Source organism: Myxocyprinus asiaticus, chromosome 46, assembly GCF_019703515.2.
Source record: "Myxocyprinus asiaticus isolate MX2 ecotype Aquarium Trade chromosome 46, UBuf_Myxa_2, whole genome shotgun sequence".
NCBI classification, from domain to species: Eukaryota; Metazoa; Chordata; class Actinopteri; order Cypriniformes; family Catostomidae; genus Myxocyprinus; species Myxocyprinus asiaticus.
Genome location: NC_059389.1, coordinates 19,819,379 through 19,838,718, shown reverse-complemented (window position 1 = coordinate 19,838,718; position 19,340 = coordinate 19,819,379). Strand labels below are relative to the sequence as shown.

Sequence of the window (19,340 nt, the reverse complement as noted above, 5' to 3'; positions counted from 1 at the left end):
AATGTGGTGAACAGAGGGATGGTAGAGATGACTTGCGTGACAGTGTGGATTTGAAGAGGGCAGACAACCAACATGAAATTACAGGTGTTCAGATTTGCAAGCATGGAAATGCACAGAGTGAAGACATGTCTCTCTTTTCCTGTCTCTCTTTGTGTAATTGGAATACACACACACACACACACACACACACACACACACACACATATATATATATATATATATATATATATATATATATATAAACTGTAATATATTATTATTATTATTATTATTTATATTATATTTTATTATATTTTGTATATTTTTTAATATTATTATATATTAGTATATATAATTTTTTCCCCAGTTACACACACTTCCACACCAAAAACTCAATAAAATAAATAAATAAATAAATTACAACAAAGTAAGCTTCATGTGATTTATTCAGTAGGGATTGCTTTATGAAATTATCTATTATAATTGTAATCCTCTATAACATCTTGGTATTAAAGTGTACACCAAATGTTGCTGACATAAAGGCAGTAGTAATGAAGTAGCCCAAAATAAGTAGCCAAAAATGCAGTATAGTTACCTCACTATATATATATATATATATATATATATATATATATATATATATATATATATATATATATATATATATATTATATATATCTTACAGATACAAGTTAAAATATAACTATTTTTTTTTCATTATGAAATTTGTTCATTTATTTCTCTTATTTAAAAATGACTTGATTTAAACTCTTATCCGTTTTCTTATTTCTTTATTTTACTGGTTTAAGTAAATGTTTCTTCATATTGTCACTTTTTTTTTTTTTTTTAAAGACTGCCTAAACATACACTTCTGTATAATCAATATGATAACCTAGAGTAAACATCAATGCAACACAATGTCAGAAAAGAAAGGAATAAGAAAAGAAAAGGAAAAAGAGGAAGAGTGGAGAAAAAACTTGCAGTGTTGTGCAAACAGTCTCTCAGGGGGAGGGGTTGGATTTAAATTCCAAAGGGGTTTCAGAACTCGTTTCCTAGTCCCCCAGTCAGCTATGTGTTTGTGAGAAATCGGCCTTTTTGTCTTTCTGAAAAAAGACTAAATCTACATCGGTGGCCCAGTCTAAGTTTGCAATTCTTTGCACTTTCTATTCAAGTGAATGAGGGTGAATGAAGTGGCCAGAGACCCTTTATTTGATCAGCTCAATTGCATAAAGTGACGGAATTCTAATGTATTTGCTTAATATCCAAGAGAATGCTGTTGCTCTCTGTGCGGGGACGCAAACAATGCACCTGTTTCTCGCATTATGACCGCGACATATCCTTTATGAATGGACCCCCCCATTAAATCTGAGAGTAAAAATGGAAAATGGAGGTAAAATGTTGAAAAGGAACGTGAAATCATACTGGGAAATTCTAAACCAAAATAAAAGCAAAAAATAAATAAATAAAAAAAATAATAAAATAATAATAATAATAATAATAATAATAATAATAATATATATATATATATATATATATATATATATATATATATATATATATATATATATATATATCTTAAAAAGTAAGAATGTGTATTTACATTTACGGTCAAATAGTTATTGAGAGTTTATTTTAAATAGATTATGTACAATAATAAACTGATGGAAAGAGTAAAATAGCCTAAGTCAAATTCCAAAATAAAATGAAACTAATACAAATCATTAAAAAAATGAATTACTGCAACAAGTCGCTCTCTCTAAGAAATGCATCTGTTGCATCATCCGATCAAATAAAAATCACATGTTTAAATTCGACGTGTCGGAGTCTCTGTAAAGCTTAAAATGAGTGCCTGTGCTGATGAATGAGTCTGCTTGTCTATGCTGCGACTGCGGAATAGTAACTTCATGCATCCTAATCAAGTGTTTCATTCATTTATTTTAGTCTGTCGGTTGTGGGTTTTCCTCGAGGGGCACGTATGTGTTTGGATCGGGAAAAAAAGTGCTCACATGCCCGATCTACCGAACGAATTTATGTAGTTAAAGATACTTAGTGAATATAAGCTATGATATACGCACATATTTTTTCCCGTTATAATAATAATAATAATAATAATAATAATAATAATAATAATAATAAATAACGTATGTAATATCGTTTTACTATAATAAAGTTCGAAGAGAAAAAAATTAAATCAAATAAATATGTATAGCTAGGCGTCCAGCTATATTTAGGCTATAGTTTGTATTTCAGTATTCCAATATTTATCTCAGATTTAATAATTAGGCCTATAATAATTATTATAATTTGCTTATTCTCGTTGTTTACATTGTGTGCTGTCTGTGTGGAGAAAATGAAAAAGCCCTTTACTACTTTCACAAACGAATACAAGAGAAAAAGTATAGGTTTACACAATTTTAATGAAAAAATATTCTGATGACCAAGTTTATAATTTAATGCAGACGTCTTGCACAGCTTTCAAAAGCACGCATGCTTGCAGCAAAACAACACAAAGTTTGGAAAAGGCATGCTTCATATATCTGAACAAAAAGTACAAATGGACGGCATTTAATACACATGGTCACCACGGCTTTAAATTAAACGCTCACAAAACATTTCCTGCAAAATCGAGAAAATGTAAAACATCTAACTAAAAAGTGCATTTTACACAATTCAATATCACTTATTTGCAGTTATTCACAAATGTACGTCGCCTTATGCGATAAAGGTATCCTTTAAATCTATTTTGTTTTTCAAGTTTGATATAGTAGCAAATACTGTACTTGTTTCAGTGTGTGTGTTTGTTTTAAAATCAAGTGGACATGTAGGTTATATTTGGTATGCAGACTGAGACAAAAGTTTAGTTGTCAAGAAAAATTAGAGCATTCCAAGCCGTCCAATTAAAGCCGGCAAATGTAATTCTCGTCCAAATGGAAAACGTACAATTATTTACGAAAAAAAAAAAAAAAAAAAAGAAGGAAAAAAAAAATGAAATGGTCTGAATAGACAACAATCTGTCAAATTACTAGCAATTGCCTTTTGCAGTTTAGACATGTAACAGATTTCAGTGCTTGCTTGGAATTTGTCAACAGTCAACCAATAAAATAAAGACGTAAATAGAATAGTTCAGAATAGTTCAATTGAACATTGATATTTTGGAAAACGATGACCATTTTACAACATATCCGTGTTCGATCCATGTGATTAGAATCATCAAAAGCAACACTTCAAATGAAACACATACACATAAATTAATGTCACAGCAACATAGATAGCTCTTCCCTTGATTGTAGCGAGTTTTTTTTTTTTTTTTTTTAGACATACGTTTTCAAGGTCTATAATTAAAATTCAACTTTGGAGTAGGAGTTGACCAAGAGGCCTAGTTCTCAGGCAACGACACCTGTTTGTGTCAGTGCACAGCGACCGACACGAGCGTCGAGGGACTCGTAAGAGTCTCACTCGGGGTGGCGGGGCTGCTTTGGCTGGTCGCTGTCTGCGGGGACGTCGGGCTCAGCGACTGAGGAGAGTTCGACAGGAAAGCGGGAATGTGGTGCGGCAAAGCCGACAGGCCGGGCAACGACGCCGGGGTCGGCTTGATCGGGACTGGGAACGCTGGTAAGGTCTGTCCCCCGTGGCACAGGGACTTGATGGGCACGCCATAGGCACTGTAATCACTGCTGGTCATTGTGATGGGCGCCGCGCTGTCGATCACGCTAGTGCTGTACATATGGGGCCAAGCTGTGGTCAGCTGGTTGTGCAGAGGATACCCGGCGGACATGGACTGCATGGTGGAGAACGCCAGTCCCCCTGGCACTTTGTATTCTCGGGCGATGATGTTCTCAATAGCGAAGGGGTGCTTGAACGTGGACGGCTGAGACACTCCCAAGTTGTAGCTGGACATCTGGGGGAGAGGGGTGCCCGTCGCTGCCAGGGCGCTGAGCCTCAGCTTGGCATGCTGCTGCAGGTAGTGGGCAGCGTCAGAGGGCTTGCTGGGTGCCAGGTGGTCTGCTGTCATCACCTTGAAGCGTTTGCGGCGTCTCAGAAAACTTCCGTTCTCGAACATGTCGCCGCAGCTGGGATGGAGAGCCCAGAAGCTGCCCTTGCCCGGCTGGTCCGGGCGGCGGGGGATTTTAATGAAACAGTCATTGAAGGATAAGTTGTGGCGGAGGGAATTTTGCCAGCGCTGAGTGTTCTCTCGGTAGTACGGAAAGTGATCCATAATGAACTTGTAAATTTCGCTAAGAGGAAGCATCTTCTCCGGACAACTCTGTATAGCCATAGCGGTGAGCGAAATGTAGGAGTACGGAGGTTTCTGGTCGCTATAAGTGTTTCTCCCGGGTCTAGGCATCCTTTCCAAATTCTGTTGTACAAATTCAGTGGCAGTTCTATTTATGTGTCCAACAGAAGTATTTCACAATTCTTCAAAAGGTCATGAAATATAAAAATAAATAAAAAAATGGTGCTGATTTTACCGTATATGCAGCCCGCCCAAGTTTCAGTGGGATGAAAGTTCAGTAGCCTATGCTGATGCGCGATCCGCAGTTTCTGTGAGGGAACGCCAAGACTCGTCCTATAAAATGATGATCTCAAGGCAGAAGTGGAGCTTCCTTCTTCTCAGGCCAGCTTGAATGGACCAGATCCCCCCTCTCTCTCTCTCTCTCTCTCTCTCTCTCTCTCTCTCTCTCTCTCTCTCTCTCTCTCTCTCCTTCTATCTTGATAAGACGATTTAAGTGGCTGCCTCCATGTCCTTCCTCTAACCATCTGATAGTTTTATGTGGCGACATGGGCAGAAAAGACCCCTGTAGAGGCGCTTCATTAATGTGCCACTTCTTTGCTATCACATGACAATCGCCTTGGGAGGAGGGGGGCTGGGAGAAAGGCATAATCTGGTTTCATTTACACCTATTTACATGGACACCTTGGGCCAATAGAAATCATTTCCATTTGAAGACAGAGCAAAGGGGTGAAAAGGCTCGGCAACCGGAATTGAACTGCGATGGCACCCGGTAGCAGTGTGTGAAGGTATGTGTGTGAACCTTTCTGTGTGCTTCGCAGGGTGCTTGGTCTACAATTCACACGTACAAATGGAGCTACTGAGCAATGGGATGTTTGACATGGAAATTGGCTGCAACTTGCTGGCAGTTTGCATTGTATTGGCACAGTTACTTTTTTGTTGTTTTGCTGTCATGACATAGTTCATATGACTTTTGCCTGCTTTGTTAGGGCTCTTTAGAGCAAAAATGTCAATTGCACCCTAACGTAAATATGCGCCTTTTAAATTGAACCGTGTAATAACACATTTTTGTGTATTTCCACAGGACTAACCAGAGCCCCACGTTATCTAATGAGCCAAGGGAGCCATATGCCTGTTTCCATAAGCATATGTTTATTAGCAACAAGGAAATTATCTACTGGCGGTTGTCATGGATGATATTAGGCTACACATTTTTACTACATTAAGGCGGTAGATAAAAATAAAATAAAATAAAATAAATAAATAAATACAAAAAATAAACATCGGTAACACTTTACATTACAGTGTATGTTTAAGCTAATAAAAAAGATAAAGTGTACTTACAAGCAGCTCTACAAAATAATTACACATTAATTACAGGTAGTTAATGCGTTATTACGCGGTACTTACTTATGCAAATACACATTAACTCAAACGCTAATGTGAAGTGTGAACAAATTATCAAAGCTAATTTTGCCAATGATTTATATTCGCATTATTTTAAAAAATGTAGTCAAATCTGTTGTCCGACTATTAGAGAGTCTCATTACTGCAGTTTTAAATGCGTGAGCACATCCTACAGCAATACTTGAGAAACCTCTTCACAATCCAGACTAAAGGATAAATATAAATAGACACGACCTATGCGTACCAAAAGCATATTAAATATATCAACATTTGTCAATGTAGAATAGCCTAATAAAGTAAAATTGTAAATACATTTGCCTTTAAAAGTTTGCTTGCCAAATAAATAATACAGGCTATAAAAATAAATAAAAGACGTAGCTTTTTAAACGTTTTATTTAATTCAAAGGTGTAAGATAAATGAAAGTTAAACTCTTTTAGCGTCGCCCCCCCCCCCCCCCCCAACCCAGCGTGACCTGAAGGGTGCATAAGAAAATGCGCAAACATTTAAACAAAACAAACAAACAAAACAAACTTCTTGAAATGAAACTTCATGATGCCAGGCGGCCTTTTGTGTTTATGTAAAGCAAACTGAAAAGTACTTCAGATATGCAAATAAAGCCTTCAGAGCGGCGTTGTGAAAACTGTATAAAAAATCCATAAGTCAATTATGTGAATGTGAAAACCAAATGGAAGCCTATTTTGAGCAATGGCCATTCAACCATTTTTTTTTTTTTTTTTTTCAAGGCTCACCAAGGGCCACCTTTCCGCTTGGTGAGTTTGCAATGCATGGACCACACACGCTCTCGCGGATTTGCTCATAATTTATGCAAATTTTCCACCATAAATCCACCAATGAGACCCCTGACTGCTCTGACGGATCACGAATAGAATAAACCACACAAGTGATTAGGAGCAATATGCATTGTTTATTTTAATGCCTATTTGGAAGATGCTCTATTTGGGGGGGTGGGGGGTGGGGGGGAGCCTGAGAAGAAGAAAAAAGCAGCAGCTAATATTTACAAAACAGGAGGAAAGTACCAAGCAAAGCGTTATAGTTTCCTTGGTTGCCACACAATCACCGTCTCAAAAACACTTTCTTTCCAAGCTAGGAAGTCATGCAGCTCCACGCTGCGTCTTCAAAACGGCCCTTTTTATGTAGCATTTTTTTTTTCTCACTGCGCCATGAAGTACTTCTTTGAACTTGTCATTCCTCTGTTTGTGTATTGACAGAAAAGGGCCAAAGGATTCCGATTTTCCAGGCTTTTTTCACCAGAAGTTTTCCAGAGTTCTTCTGAGGCTGTCTTTTGGAAAGAAACGTCGATCAAGCCGAGGTTTTGCGACAGAGCAAGTATTCTTCAATAAATGTGCCATTCTGATGGTGTGATATAAAGTATCCGACACCTTCTGTGAGAGTTTGTTTGTGTGTGCGTGGACTACCACTCATAAAAAGTATTTATTTCTTTACCCAAATGTTTACCCAGACAACAACAAATGAAAAACAACTATATGACTTTCAAGGGTTCAAGGAAAGAAAGGATGCACTCGGAAAGCAAAATAACTGAATGTGAATGCAAAATCATAGCAGTGTAATGTGTAATTATTTTACTACCATTTACACGTAATATGTACTGAACACTGTAATGCAAAGTGTTACCAAATCTTTTAATTACATTTGTACCGCGTAAAATATGCAGTTTTATGCAAATGACCTGCACATGCCTTTGTGCGCTTCAGCTGACCCTGCACAGACACGGAGGCAAATGTTTTCACAGTTAATCGTGCGCACAATGGCACAGTATCAACCTGTGATGAGAGACCACCCAACTCATTTCACATTTTCCATTTTATTTCGGATAAAGTTTCCGGCAGCTGTCATGGAAATCAGCTTTGTCCTTAACTTAACGGTTAACCAATGTGACGAAGACGAGCCGCACGTATTTGTTCACAGAAGAATTGCTGCTTTTTCTTCTCTCCCTCGCCCTATAGTGCGCTATGGATAGGGCATGCTCGAATGGCGCACTGAAAATGCCACCACGATTCCTGAATGGCTTCTGAGTCTCTGCAGCAGTAGATCAACTGTATAATGTGCGAGTGAGTTTCGTCATTTGTACAAGCTGAACAAAGGTTCGTCTAAGCCAAATTGCATTGCACTTGTGAACCGGGGGCTCTAGTCTTAAGTATCTTTTACTGCTGGGTTGGGGGGGCAGAACAATTTTGTGTGCGTCTGAAAACGGCTCTTTCTGAAGAATCTTAAAGTAGAGTAGTGAGGCGTGACATTCCCAGGGTGATGGGACACAAAAGCTAAGGTCACTGGGATGAAAAAGAGAATCAAACAGCCACTTTCACACGTCTGCCCTCCGCCGCACAATAGGAAACAAATGTTGTTAAAAGAGGATCGATGCCATTCATTGTAAAGGCAACGAATGATAGCGAAACAATATTGTCAAACTGAATCAACTTTGGGATATGCTGCCACCCAGGAAAAAACAGGGGACAGAGAAGAAATATTCGGCCTGCCTTATGCGACCATGGAAGCAGTGGGCATCACAACCAAAATCTGTGTTGGAATGTTGGAATATATAACATTTTAGAAAGTAGTAGCCTAGCAAATAAAAAAAAAAAAAAAAAAAAAAAAAAAAAAATATATATATATATATATATATATATATATATATATATATATATATATATATATATATATATATATAACTTTACCAAGTTTTTTTTCTCTTATTTTTTTTAATATACGTTTGTGTGTGTGTGTGTGTGTGTGTGTGTGTGTGTGTGTGTGTGTGTATATATATATATATATATATATATATATATATATATATATATATCCCAATAATAATAAACATTATTATGATTAATATGATTATTATTACAAATAAAATAATAATAGCCTAATTAGAACAACAACGTATTAATAATCAATAATAATAATTATTATTATTAAGTTGTTGCTGTTCTAATTAGGCTATTATTATTTTATTTGTAATAATAATCATATTAATCATAATAATGTTTATTATTATTGTTATTATTAGGCCTATTATAAATTATTATTATTATTATTATTATTATTATTATTATTGATTATTAATACATTATTGTTCTTATTAGGCTATTATTATTTTATTTGTAATAATAATATTAATCATAATAATGTTTATTATTGTTGTTATTATTAGGCCTATTATAAAATAATAATAATAATAATAATAATAATTGATAATTGATAATTAATAAGCTTCTGTTCTTAAGCTATTATTAAAAACTATTATTATTTTAATTGTACTAATAATAATACAAATAATATTTTTATTATTACTGTTATTATTATAACTAATATAAAATAATAATAATAATTATTATTATTATAATTATTATTATTCAGAATTAATAATAAGCCCCATAACTCTTTAGTCTCTTTTTAGTGCATGTCAGACCTGCTGTCGAGCCGAACCCCGCTGAGCTCTCAGTAAACTCAATGTGTATTTCATCGCATTATTAGTCTCCTCTCTCTGCAGGCAATGTAGATTTACCAAAGAACTAATGAATAAACAAATTGCAATTGCTGGCGGTGTAATTGACATTGTTAATACAAACATTTGTACACACGTGCATGTAATCAAAATCTTAAAGTTAGCTAGTATTTTAAGACACTGTGCAATAACAATGCAACATAATTCACTTTAAACTATTTTTATGAAAAGCAGTATCGGATTCGAAGCAATCAATTTTGTTTTTAGTGGTCATAATGTATATGTGGCCACTTTTGAGGATTATTAAATATGTTTGTCTGGGAATTAAAAAGCTAATGAACAATCAAACAAATGTTTAAAACAACTATAAATCTATATCGCGCATTCCCCTCAGAAAGCATTCAGTCAAAGCTCACCAGATCCTAAAAACGCATTGTGAGATGCATTATTTCATTGCATAATGGCTATGGGAGGGAAAACACAGAGAGCATTTACAGTTGCAGGTAACATGTAGGGACACCTTTTCATCGGACTCATTTTACCTTTGTCTAATCCTAATCCGACTAACATTGTTTTAATTAAGTCTGTGGCGATTTCCTTCCCCCTAGATGTTTTACGGTGCAATTAAGAGCGTATTTGTGAAGCGGCGTATGAATATTCAAGAGAATGTCAATTAATTAACAGAGAGAGGGCTCTCATTATGATGCTCAAAAGCCTTTTAGTGGCGAGGAAAACTATAGGGGAGGGGCTCGTGCGCCAATCCAGTTAAACGCTATTATCTCACGCTGCCCTCATTTACTTGATGGACTTTGTTTTAATTATGGGCTTATGGTTTGTTAGCGGTATCACTGCACTGCATAAGTGTATGCTACAGACAGAACTGGGTCTGACAAGAGTCTTTGTGGCCTATATAAGCAATAAGAAATTAATACATGTATTTAAAAAAAAAAAAAAATACAGGGGTAGTGGTTAGCATTAGTGTTCATTTTATTGTGTAATTATATAGTAATTACAAGCAATTAATGTGTACATATTTTATAAATGCTTATAATTACACATTATCATCGTCATTAATTCTATAGTAGCCTAAGACATACTTAATTCATAAATATTTGCCATGAATGCGCACTGAACAATGTTTCCGTTGTTATTCGCAGGATTCCTTCTGTTTCCCACAAAGGTTACGGAGATAAATACATAGGTTAGCCTCTTAACTGAGTCCCGTATTAGTATGCATGTAAAATTAATTAGCTGCTTTTCAGTGACATCAAAAAGAAGTACCTGGGAGAACGACGCCTTTAGGGCATGCCGAACATATGCTGGGATTACAGTTAATGGACTAATTACATAAATTAAGCATTCATTATACAGCACATCAGGTGTGGAGGATGTCTTAATTGAGCGTAGGTTAGGACGTTAAGGGAATCAAAAGGGGTTTTACTAAAAGGCCGGTCAGGACTCATTTGTCCAGGTCATTATTATTATTTTTCAAAAACAAAGTGGAATTATTCAAACATAACACACACACACACACACACACACACACACACACACACACACATATATATATATATATATAGAGAGAGAGAGAGAGAGAGAGAGAGAGAGAGAGAGAGAGAGGGATAAATGACAGAAGACATAATATTCTATTTATTTGTCTATTTTATTGTTTTAAAGATAAGGAAGCATGCAGGTAGGCTGATTATTGGATGTAAACATTTTTCTTTGCTTAAAGCATAATGAGCATATTTCATGTATACAGTGTAAAATTGTTAAAATGTTGTTTAATCTTACAAATTATTGCAAAAACAAGACTGAGCTATTTTTTCCCATGGGAAATTGTACTAAACACATTGCCTATGATATATAACATTAGCTATGACCAAATTATAATGCACATTTGATAACATTGCATTGCGTTTTGAAGTCTCGCTTTAAAATATTAGTAGTATAAAAATACAGGCACACATTTTTTTCTGTTATCATAATTATTCTTTACATTCATCAAAAAAAGTTTGAAAAAAGTTTGAAATAAAATCTGACAAGTCATCTGTTAATTATATTATATAGATTTATATCTTGGTAAGGCAGTAGCCTACTAACCAATACATTGTACTACAAACATTTGCGCAGCATATTAAGAATCAAAGGGTGTTTCAGCACCATGGAGAGTTCCACCACTCACCACATTGCCCACCTTCTCCTGTAAAGATTACTATTATTTGATATAATTTAAAATAGGCACAGATGGACATAATGCAATACATAATTAAGACCATATGCAGGAATGTTTTAGACTATATGTGTGGAGAAGAAATAAAGAAACTGTAAAGTCAAAGGTGTATGTAAAGGTCTTTGCCACTCCCACCTGTGTTTGGTAGACATCTGGCACACACAGCTGGTTATCACTACTAAAATGAACGACACCTGTCTATCTCCCTGTATGTCTTTGTGCACATATGTGCATGTGTGTGAGTGATAACATGTGGATGTGGAGGGTCTCAGCTCTCCCCAGTTCATTGGGCCCATATGGAGAAGAACAGCAGGAACAATGATTGTGACCAGAAAGTGTGTGTGTGTGTGTGTATGAAACCTCCAAATAATTCACTACCAAAACAAGGTGACTGAATCATAAAACAAAAAGTAGCACAAAAGTATTTGGACAACTTAGCCACAAAATTAAAAATGTATGAATGTTATTGAATTAGTTAACCAAATATTTCAGCTGTTATTTATTTTAAAGAATGATATAGCACAAGCACACTTTTTAAGCAAAACATTCACAAAAATTTTGTTAGGCTTCAATTTATAATAATAAAATAGATTTCAGTTTCAAAATTAAGACAAAAGTATTTGTTTGACCCTTTTTGGTTTAACCCTTGTGCTGTGTTCATTTTGTGCTAACACATTTTGTGTTCCCGGTCAAAAATGACCGACACACTAAGATTGTTTATCAATTTCTTATTTTGCATATATTATCCCAAGATATTGCATTAGATCTTTTTAGCAACTTCTTTTTTAGTAATTATGACAGGTTTTGTATTTCTTTTTTGAACATGTTTTTAAAAATACATATATTTTTATTGATAGAAGGATTCATTGAACTGAGCTCATTCCAGCTTGTGGGGGGCACTTCCTGCGGAAAAAATAATAATATTCTAATTACATAATAAAGTTATAACCACTTGCTTGATCTGAACAAAATACGTGTCATTTTAAATCTTATAATCTGGATTTTACAATGCATATAGCTGATCCTACCAAACATAATAAATTATGCCTTTTAATTTTCTGACAAATAAGAACTGTTTTGTTCTCATCATTTGCAAATTTGTTATCACAACAATTATATTGGTAAAACCATAAAAAAGATGAGATACCCATGCATTATATATCATTGGAAAGAATGCAATGAGCAAAATTTGTTTCACTCAGAGGCCAAATTGCAATGAGTATTAGTGTATGAAAATCCCACTAACACACATAAATATAATAAACAGGAGTGTCTTTTTGTCATGTTTTTCCTTATAACTTCCTGAAACATACATATGACATGTCATGACAATGACACATCGTAACTTACAGCAGACTATCCCGATTCAAAAGAGCCCAAACACAACAGTATATGATGAGTAGACCTTGAAATATTCCTCCAAGAGTGAACATGGAAAGACGATGTACAAAAGGGCACTCAACACACATTGTGTGTGTTTGTGTGTGTGTGTGTGTGTGTGTGTGTGTGTGTGTGTGTGTGTGTGTGCGCGCGCACATGACCAAGGACTTTGTGTTTGCAAACACACATCCACATATGTGCTCATCTAAAGGACTGGGATGCTCCACTTAATATTTCTGTATTCTAATTCATTCATTTCCAATGGCCGGTCATTTTTGACCGGGAAGACAACAAGTGTAACAATGTGAAATAAAACAAACAAACAAACAAAAACAAAAATTATAAGAAAATGGTCAGTATTTTTGTGTGTGTGTGTGTGTGTGTGTTCGGATACCATATGTGAGCAAAGTCAAGGAATTATATAAAAAAAAAAAAATAAAATAAAATAAAATATATATATATATATATTAGTCCGGAAGTGGAACATGTCCATGGTTGAAGTAATGCAATTATCTACGCACTACACAGTCATCCGTGCTATAAAATATTAAAAGTTAATTCTTGTGAAAAACAAAATTATTTAGGCAGGAAAAAGAAGATGAAAGAGTTCATGTATGAACTGGAGGGGTATTTTCAGACTTAGCTTGGTTATTCTGAGAGAAAATGAGGGAAATTGAGATTTGAAATGTGGGAAACTGCACAATGTGAATTTAAGGGTGGGCGTTGATGAAGTTATTTAGATCCATATGAGATTAACTCTGCATTACTCATTCACATACAATATGCAAACATGTCATAGATCAATATGTCTGGTCAAATGAAATGAACTGTAACACTCAGAACAGGACAGAGAGCCCCTTGAGTGCACTTAACCTTTGACCCCTATGACCTTCAGTCACTTTCTTAGTCTATTCAAACACATTATATAACACGAAACATGACAAAGTCCTCAGTCATGTTGATCTGTCTTCAATTCCCTTGAAAGAAAGAGACATATCAACACAAAGTCCCTTATTATTTATCATTAAAATAAAGGTATTCAGAACTGTCGCCTAGTGCACATGCTTTAATGCATGCAGTGCATTTAAATACACAATATTATACTGATTATTCTGAAATCTGACGGAGTGTAAGGTTATATAAAAGGATTAAACTTTGCTCTGTTATCGGGCAAAGGTGATAAATGGATTAAGAAGGACCCAATCAAAGCACCTACATTTTTGGCCATTACTCTGATTTTGTTGTGCCTTTATCAGCATTCTGCCAGCTAATTCAGTGTGAGCATGTCAGTTTTACAGTTTTGCATCATTACTGATTTTACTGATTTGCCTATAAACCCTTAAAGGGATAGTTCACCCAAAGATGAAAATGATCTCATCATTTACTCACCCTCATGCCATCTCAGATGTGTATTACTTTCTTTCTTCTGCTGACAAAAACCAAGATTTTTAGAAGAATATTTCAGCTTTGTAATCCCTAAGTAATGCCTAAGACTCCAGTGGTTAAATATATATCTTCAGAAGCAATATGATAGGTGTGGGTGAGAAACAGATCAATTTTTAAGTCGATTTTTACCATAAATTCTCCTCCCTCCCAGTAGGTGGCAATATGCATGAAGAATGTGAATCACCAAAAAACAAACAATAAGAATGTTAAAGTGAAAGCAGAGATTGATAGTAAAAAGATTTAATGATCTGTTATTGTTCTGTTTGAAAATATATAGATTAAACCCTTTAAATTATGTGATTTTGGAGCTTCAATGTTCTGGCCACCATTCACTTGCATTGTATGGACCTACAGAGCAGAAATATTCTTCTAAAAATCTTCATTTGTGTTCTGCAGAAGAAAGAAAGTCATACACATCTGGGATGGCATGAGGGTGAGTAAATGATGAGAGAATTTTAATTTTTGGGTGAACTATCCTTTTAATACAGGTTTTTCACTGAGCTGAGGTTCTAATACGGGTGACACAGTTCAAGTCCAGCTCACAACATCGCCCAATCCCATTCTGTCCTTTCTTGCCACATCATGTCTTTCCCTCTCTTTACTCATCTTTGAATACAAAGTTGGCCATCCACATGATGATTCAGATTCTGAAATAATGTAATTTCATAATAAAACCTATAAATTGGTGGCCTAGCCTGTAAAGTAAAGATTTCACAAAGAAGCATCCCACAATAATCAAATGACAACATACACATAATATTCTGTCAGAAAAACCTCAATTTACAACTTAAGGTTAACGACATACAACCATGACCCTCCCTCATCTATAAACCATTCAACTTCACACCTCCTCAATATCACTTCCAGTTGTAAACAGCATGCTGTCATCAGATGAGCTCTGCTTTTAATATGATCAGGAGAGGCTGGGCGGCTCGGTGCAGCCCACATGTTCATGCAGACCTTGATAATGAGCGAGAGGCACTTAGCAAACTGGGACCAGACAAGGGGCATTGCATCTATCTTTCATCTCGTGCGTCTGGGGACGACTCGGTCTCCCAGGACGCCACTAATACTGCTAAAGATCACAGCCGCATGCCATACACCCCAGCCTAAATTAGCGTTTACCGCACTGATAAACAACAACACCTTTTTTTTAATGTCAAGACAATGTGGAGTGTAACCTGAGGGCAGGTAATGGGATAATGAGGGGTGGATACATATTTCAGACACAAGTCCAGATAAACTGCCTAGACTTGCTTTGTTCTAAGTCACAAAAAAGTATTTTACAAGAAAAGAACCAGTTATCCATAGGGTAACCTTGGCCTTGCCACAATAACAGGAAGTACTCTGATGATTGGAGTGACACCTCAGCTACACAACGTATCAAACGCCATAAAAATTCAAATGGAGAAAGCCCTTACGTTTTTGCCTTTCATTTGCATTGTGTTAATGAGGTTAGCCACTTAACACACAATAGGCTTTATATTTAAGACGTGGTGCGCTCCTGCTCGCTAACTCATGTTAGACCACCCTCCGTCGTCCCTGCCCACCCTGCGTCTTTGTTTATGGCTGAGTATCATTTTAAGCAGTTAGGGCCTGTCACAGACATCCAAATACTTTAATTGGGCCTGATTTACACCAGCCTGAATTAACAGCATCTCCATTGTTGAGCACAAACAAGGGGCCCCCAGTAAATCATGGTGCTGTTAATAGGGCCAGGCAAACAGTCAACTGAGCATGGCAGAGCTTTCCTGAGCTCCTCGCAGCCCTGTGTACCTCCTACTGCAATGTAATATGCATGACACATTTCCAGGCACTAACTCATTTGTTTAATAATAAGACACGCTAACCTGTGCCGAAAACAGTGTGCGATAGGAGGAAGCCGGAATGGTACTATTAATCCATGGCTAATCAAAGGGCAGAGCAAAGCGTCTCGTGCAGGAATTTGCTGTAATGGAATATTTGGCTTTTTTGCTAAAGAATGCTAATGGCGAAAGCATATACGGTGGCATTTTTGCTTGTTTAATTATGCCGGCAAAGACCCGTGGCTACTATTGCCTAACAACACGAAAGAGCCCCTTGACTGGCACGAGAAAAGTTTGGAGGTACTATTGCGTTGTTTCTCCAAGAAAACTGTTGATCGAAAGCTTTCCATCAATTATTGAAGCCAAGAAGTGTCTAATCAAGAGCAATAGGATTATGGGAAAATTGAACTGCAAGGTGACTGTGATGGCCACTACATTTGGACTCTACTGACTCTAATTTGGGAAAGACAACAGTAACACCCTGAAGAAGAATTACTGCATGGAAGGCACTGGATATTTTGAAAGTCAAATATACCTTATCACTAAAAATTAATGTGTCTACACATAATATCCAGTCCTTTTAATGTTTTTTCCATAATTGTTTGTGGCTTGATGTATTCCATAATTTCCAAAACAGTGCTGCTTCTGAGCATATAGAGGCCCTTAGTGAAATCCTACTTGGAGTCCTCCTTATTTGTGTACCTGAATCCCCAGTTCCCTTTGATGTCCCTAAATATTTCAATATGGCAGCTGAAACTACTGCAGACAAGACAAATTTGGTTGACTGAATCATCTTGTGCTGCAACTACTGTCAGCTAGCTAGCTAACTAACTGAAATTAAGATAGTATTGCGTTTGTGAGCTAATCTTGGCTAGCTACACTGCAGTATGTCTATTGTCTACACCTTAGTTTTATAGCTAGCAGAAATGTCTGAAAGCATGTACCTTTAAAAAACAGGACACTACTGCAAAACATTAGCTAACTAATTGTTGCAGTTTAATGCATGACAACGAACGAAAAACAAAAATGATCTAACCAGGTAGCTGGCTTACATTCATTTCTTACCAGTGTTCTGGCTGTGTTTCTCCTCCTCTTCCATTTCTTTTTTCTGCTCCCGACTTTTAGGTGCGCTTCATGATGATGAAAAATGCTTTAAGTGTACGCATGCATGTCACATCTAGCTTCAACTCTCTCCTTGCATTTACATTCCCCCTTCTCTCTCAGGCCACAAGGGGGCCCCCAATAACTCTCTAATTAAGCCAAAACGGCTGCCTGAATTTTACTTGCAGACTTTGGTATGTTTAAAAATAATTTTTTATATAAAAATAAAAAAAACTACCTTGCTTTGCAGGGCCCCCTGGTGGCTCGGGGGCGATAAGCGGCCGCTTATAGCTAGAAACGGCAAATTTAAAAAGTACTACAAAAACAGTGTGAGCATCAGGGGCACAACTTCCCATTAATGGTGGCCGCAATATAAAAAGTGGAATATAAACAATGGCACCCATTTGAGTGTTTTGGGGGATGGGAGGTTGATTCACCATCTGACTTGATGTCTTCGGCCAGTTCCTCTATATGAATTCAGCAACAGCAGGTAGAAAGTTCTGCTGCTGAATTCGGTCCATGCTTAGTGAAATTCGAACCACTGCCCCCAGTGGCCAAAGCTGAAAGTGTTGTTGAATGTATGTTCACAACTATGTTTCAGTTTCAGGGTGAAACATACATAGTGTGACACCAAAAGCGAGTTGTTTTTTAGTTCTGAATGATGTAATACAGTCAACAGAATGTATATTTTATTAACTGTATATATTTGAATTGATGCAAAGATGTCTGATGGGAGATTTGTTTGACAGTAACACAGCAGAATGGGGTCAATTTCAGGGTCCTGGAACATTCTGGAGCAACATGTCAAGTTCTGTGTGATCATGTTGGATTCGGTGCCCCTATGCGTTGCATATATTGTATAGCCTGTTTTTGCGCCCCTGGTGAGCATGTCAATGAGTGGCTGTCTGCACTTATTGGCCTCATTGTGAAACATACCATCACTTAATGATTCGGCGACCAGTTTGCGCTCTTGGGGGTAAACATTCAGCTAAGTATATTTCAGGATGGAATGATTTAGAGGAAATGTTTCATTGATAAATTTAAAGAAAGGTAACTCAAAGAACTAAAATATTTCAAAATGTCCCCAACAATACAAATAAAGTCCTAAAGAACTATATATGTCCCATGTAGTCCCATATGTTTCAGTAGCCTGAGAGCAGCATGATTAAGACATCAGACAGGCCACTAAGCTCATGTGTGATAAATAATACAGAAGATCCTTACAGAGTGTGTCCAGGGAGAGTAGCCCTGTATTAAAAACCTCCATAGGGACCAACAGAAAAGAGTCAGTCCATGAGACAAATCATATAACCTAACTCCTGTATAACCAGCTCTTGTGCCATCAGTTCAGACAGTTTCCATTGAAGGCATTGTTATAATGAAACAGAGGTATCTTGATGATAATATACATTTTTATAGTCATAAAGCTTTAAGGGAGATTCTTCATGTGCTGTTTTGTATTTCAATGCAATGCAATTAAAAATGAAGAGCCTATACTGTATTTAAAGGGATAGTTCACCCAAAAAGGAAAATTCTGTCATCATTTACTCACCTCATGCCATCCCAGATGTGTATGACTTTCTTTCTACTGCTGAACACAAACAAAGATTTTTTGAAGAATATCTAAGCTCTGTAGGTCCTTACAATGCAAGTGAATGGTGACTAGAACTTTGAAGCACCAGAAAGCATATAAAGGCAGCACGAAGTAATACATACGACTCCAGTTGTTTATTCTATGGCTTCTTAGGTGATATGATAGGTATGGGAGAGAAACAGATCAATATTTAAGTCCTTTTTTTTTACTATAAATTCTCCTCCCTGCCCAGTAGGTGGCGATAAGCACAAAGAATGTGGATCACCAAAAACAAAAGAAGAAGAATGTAAAAGTGAATGTGGAGATTTATAGTAAAAAGTACTTGTATATTGATCTGTTTCTCACCCTCACCTATCATATCACTTCTGAAGACATGGATTTAACCACCGAAATCATAAGGATTACTTTTATGCCGCCTTTATTTGTTTTTTGAGCTTCAAAGTTCTGGTCACAATTCACTTGCATTGAATGGACCACAGAGCTGAAATATTCTCCTAAAAATCTTAATTTGTGTTCAGCAGAAGAAAGAAAGTCATCCACATCTGGGATGGCATGAGGGTGAGAAAATGAGGAGAAAAAAAAATCATTTTTGGGTGAACTATCCATAGTATATTAACAAATAATGTAAAATTATCAGTAACGAGACATGACGAAAAATTTGAAATGTTTTCCACAAAAA

The 19,340-nt window shown here is 36.3% G+C and overlaps 1 protein-coding gene across 1 annotated transcript; it reads right to left on the bottom strand.

The window, feature by feature from the left end:
- Window positions 1-1,592: 1,592 nt before the first annotated feature.
- Window positions 1,593-4,524, bottom strand: LOC127436329 (forkhead box protein B1-like). Its single transcript, XM_051690423.1, has 2 exons — window positions 4,449-4,524; window positions 1,593-4,336 (listed from the first exon to the last, which is right to left on the bottom strand). The coding sequence occupies exon 2, from the start codon at window positions 4,322-4,324 to the stop codon at window positions 3,386-3,388; it is 939 nt and encodes a 312-aa protein (XP_051546383.1). The 5' UTR covers window positions 4,325-4,336; window positions 4,449-4,524; the 3' UTR covers window positions 1,593-3,385.
- Between the last annotated feature and the right edge of the window lie 14,816 nt (window positions 4,525-19,340).

Bases quoted from the DNA above. Each gene is read 5' to 3' on its own strand.
- LOC127436329 (XM_051690423.1), bottom strand. From the start codon at position 4,324: ATGCCTAGACCCGGGAGAAACACTTATAGCGACCAGAAACCTCCGTAC.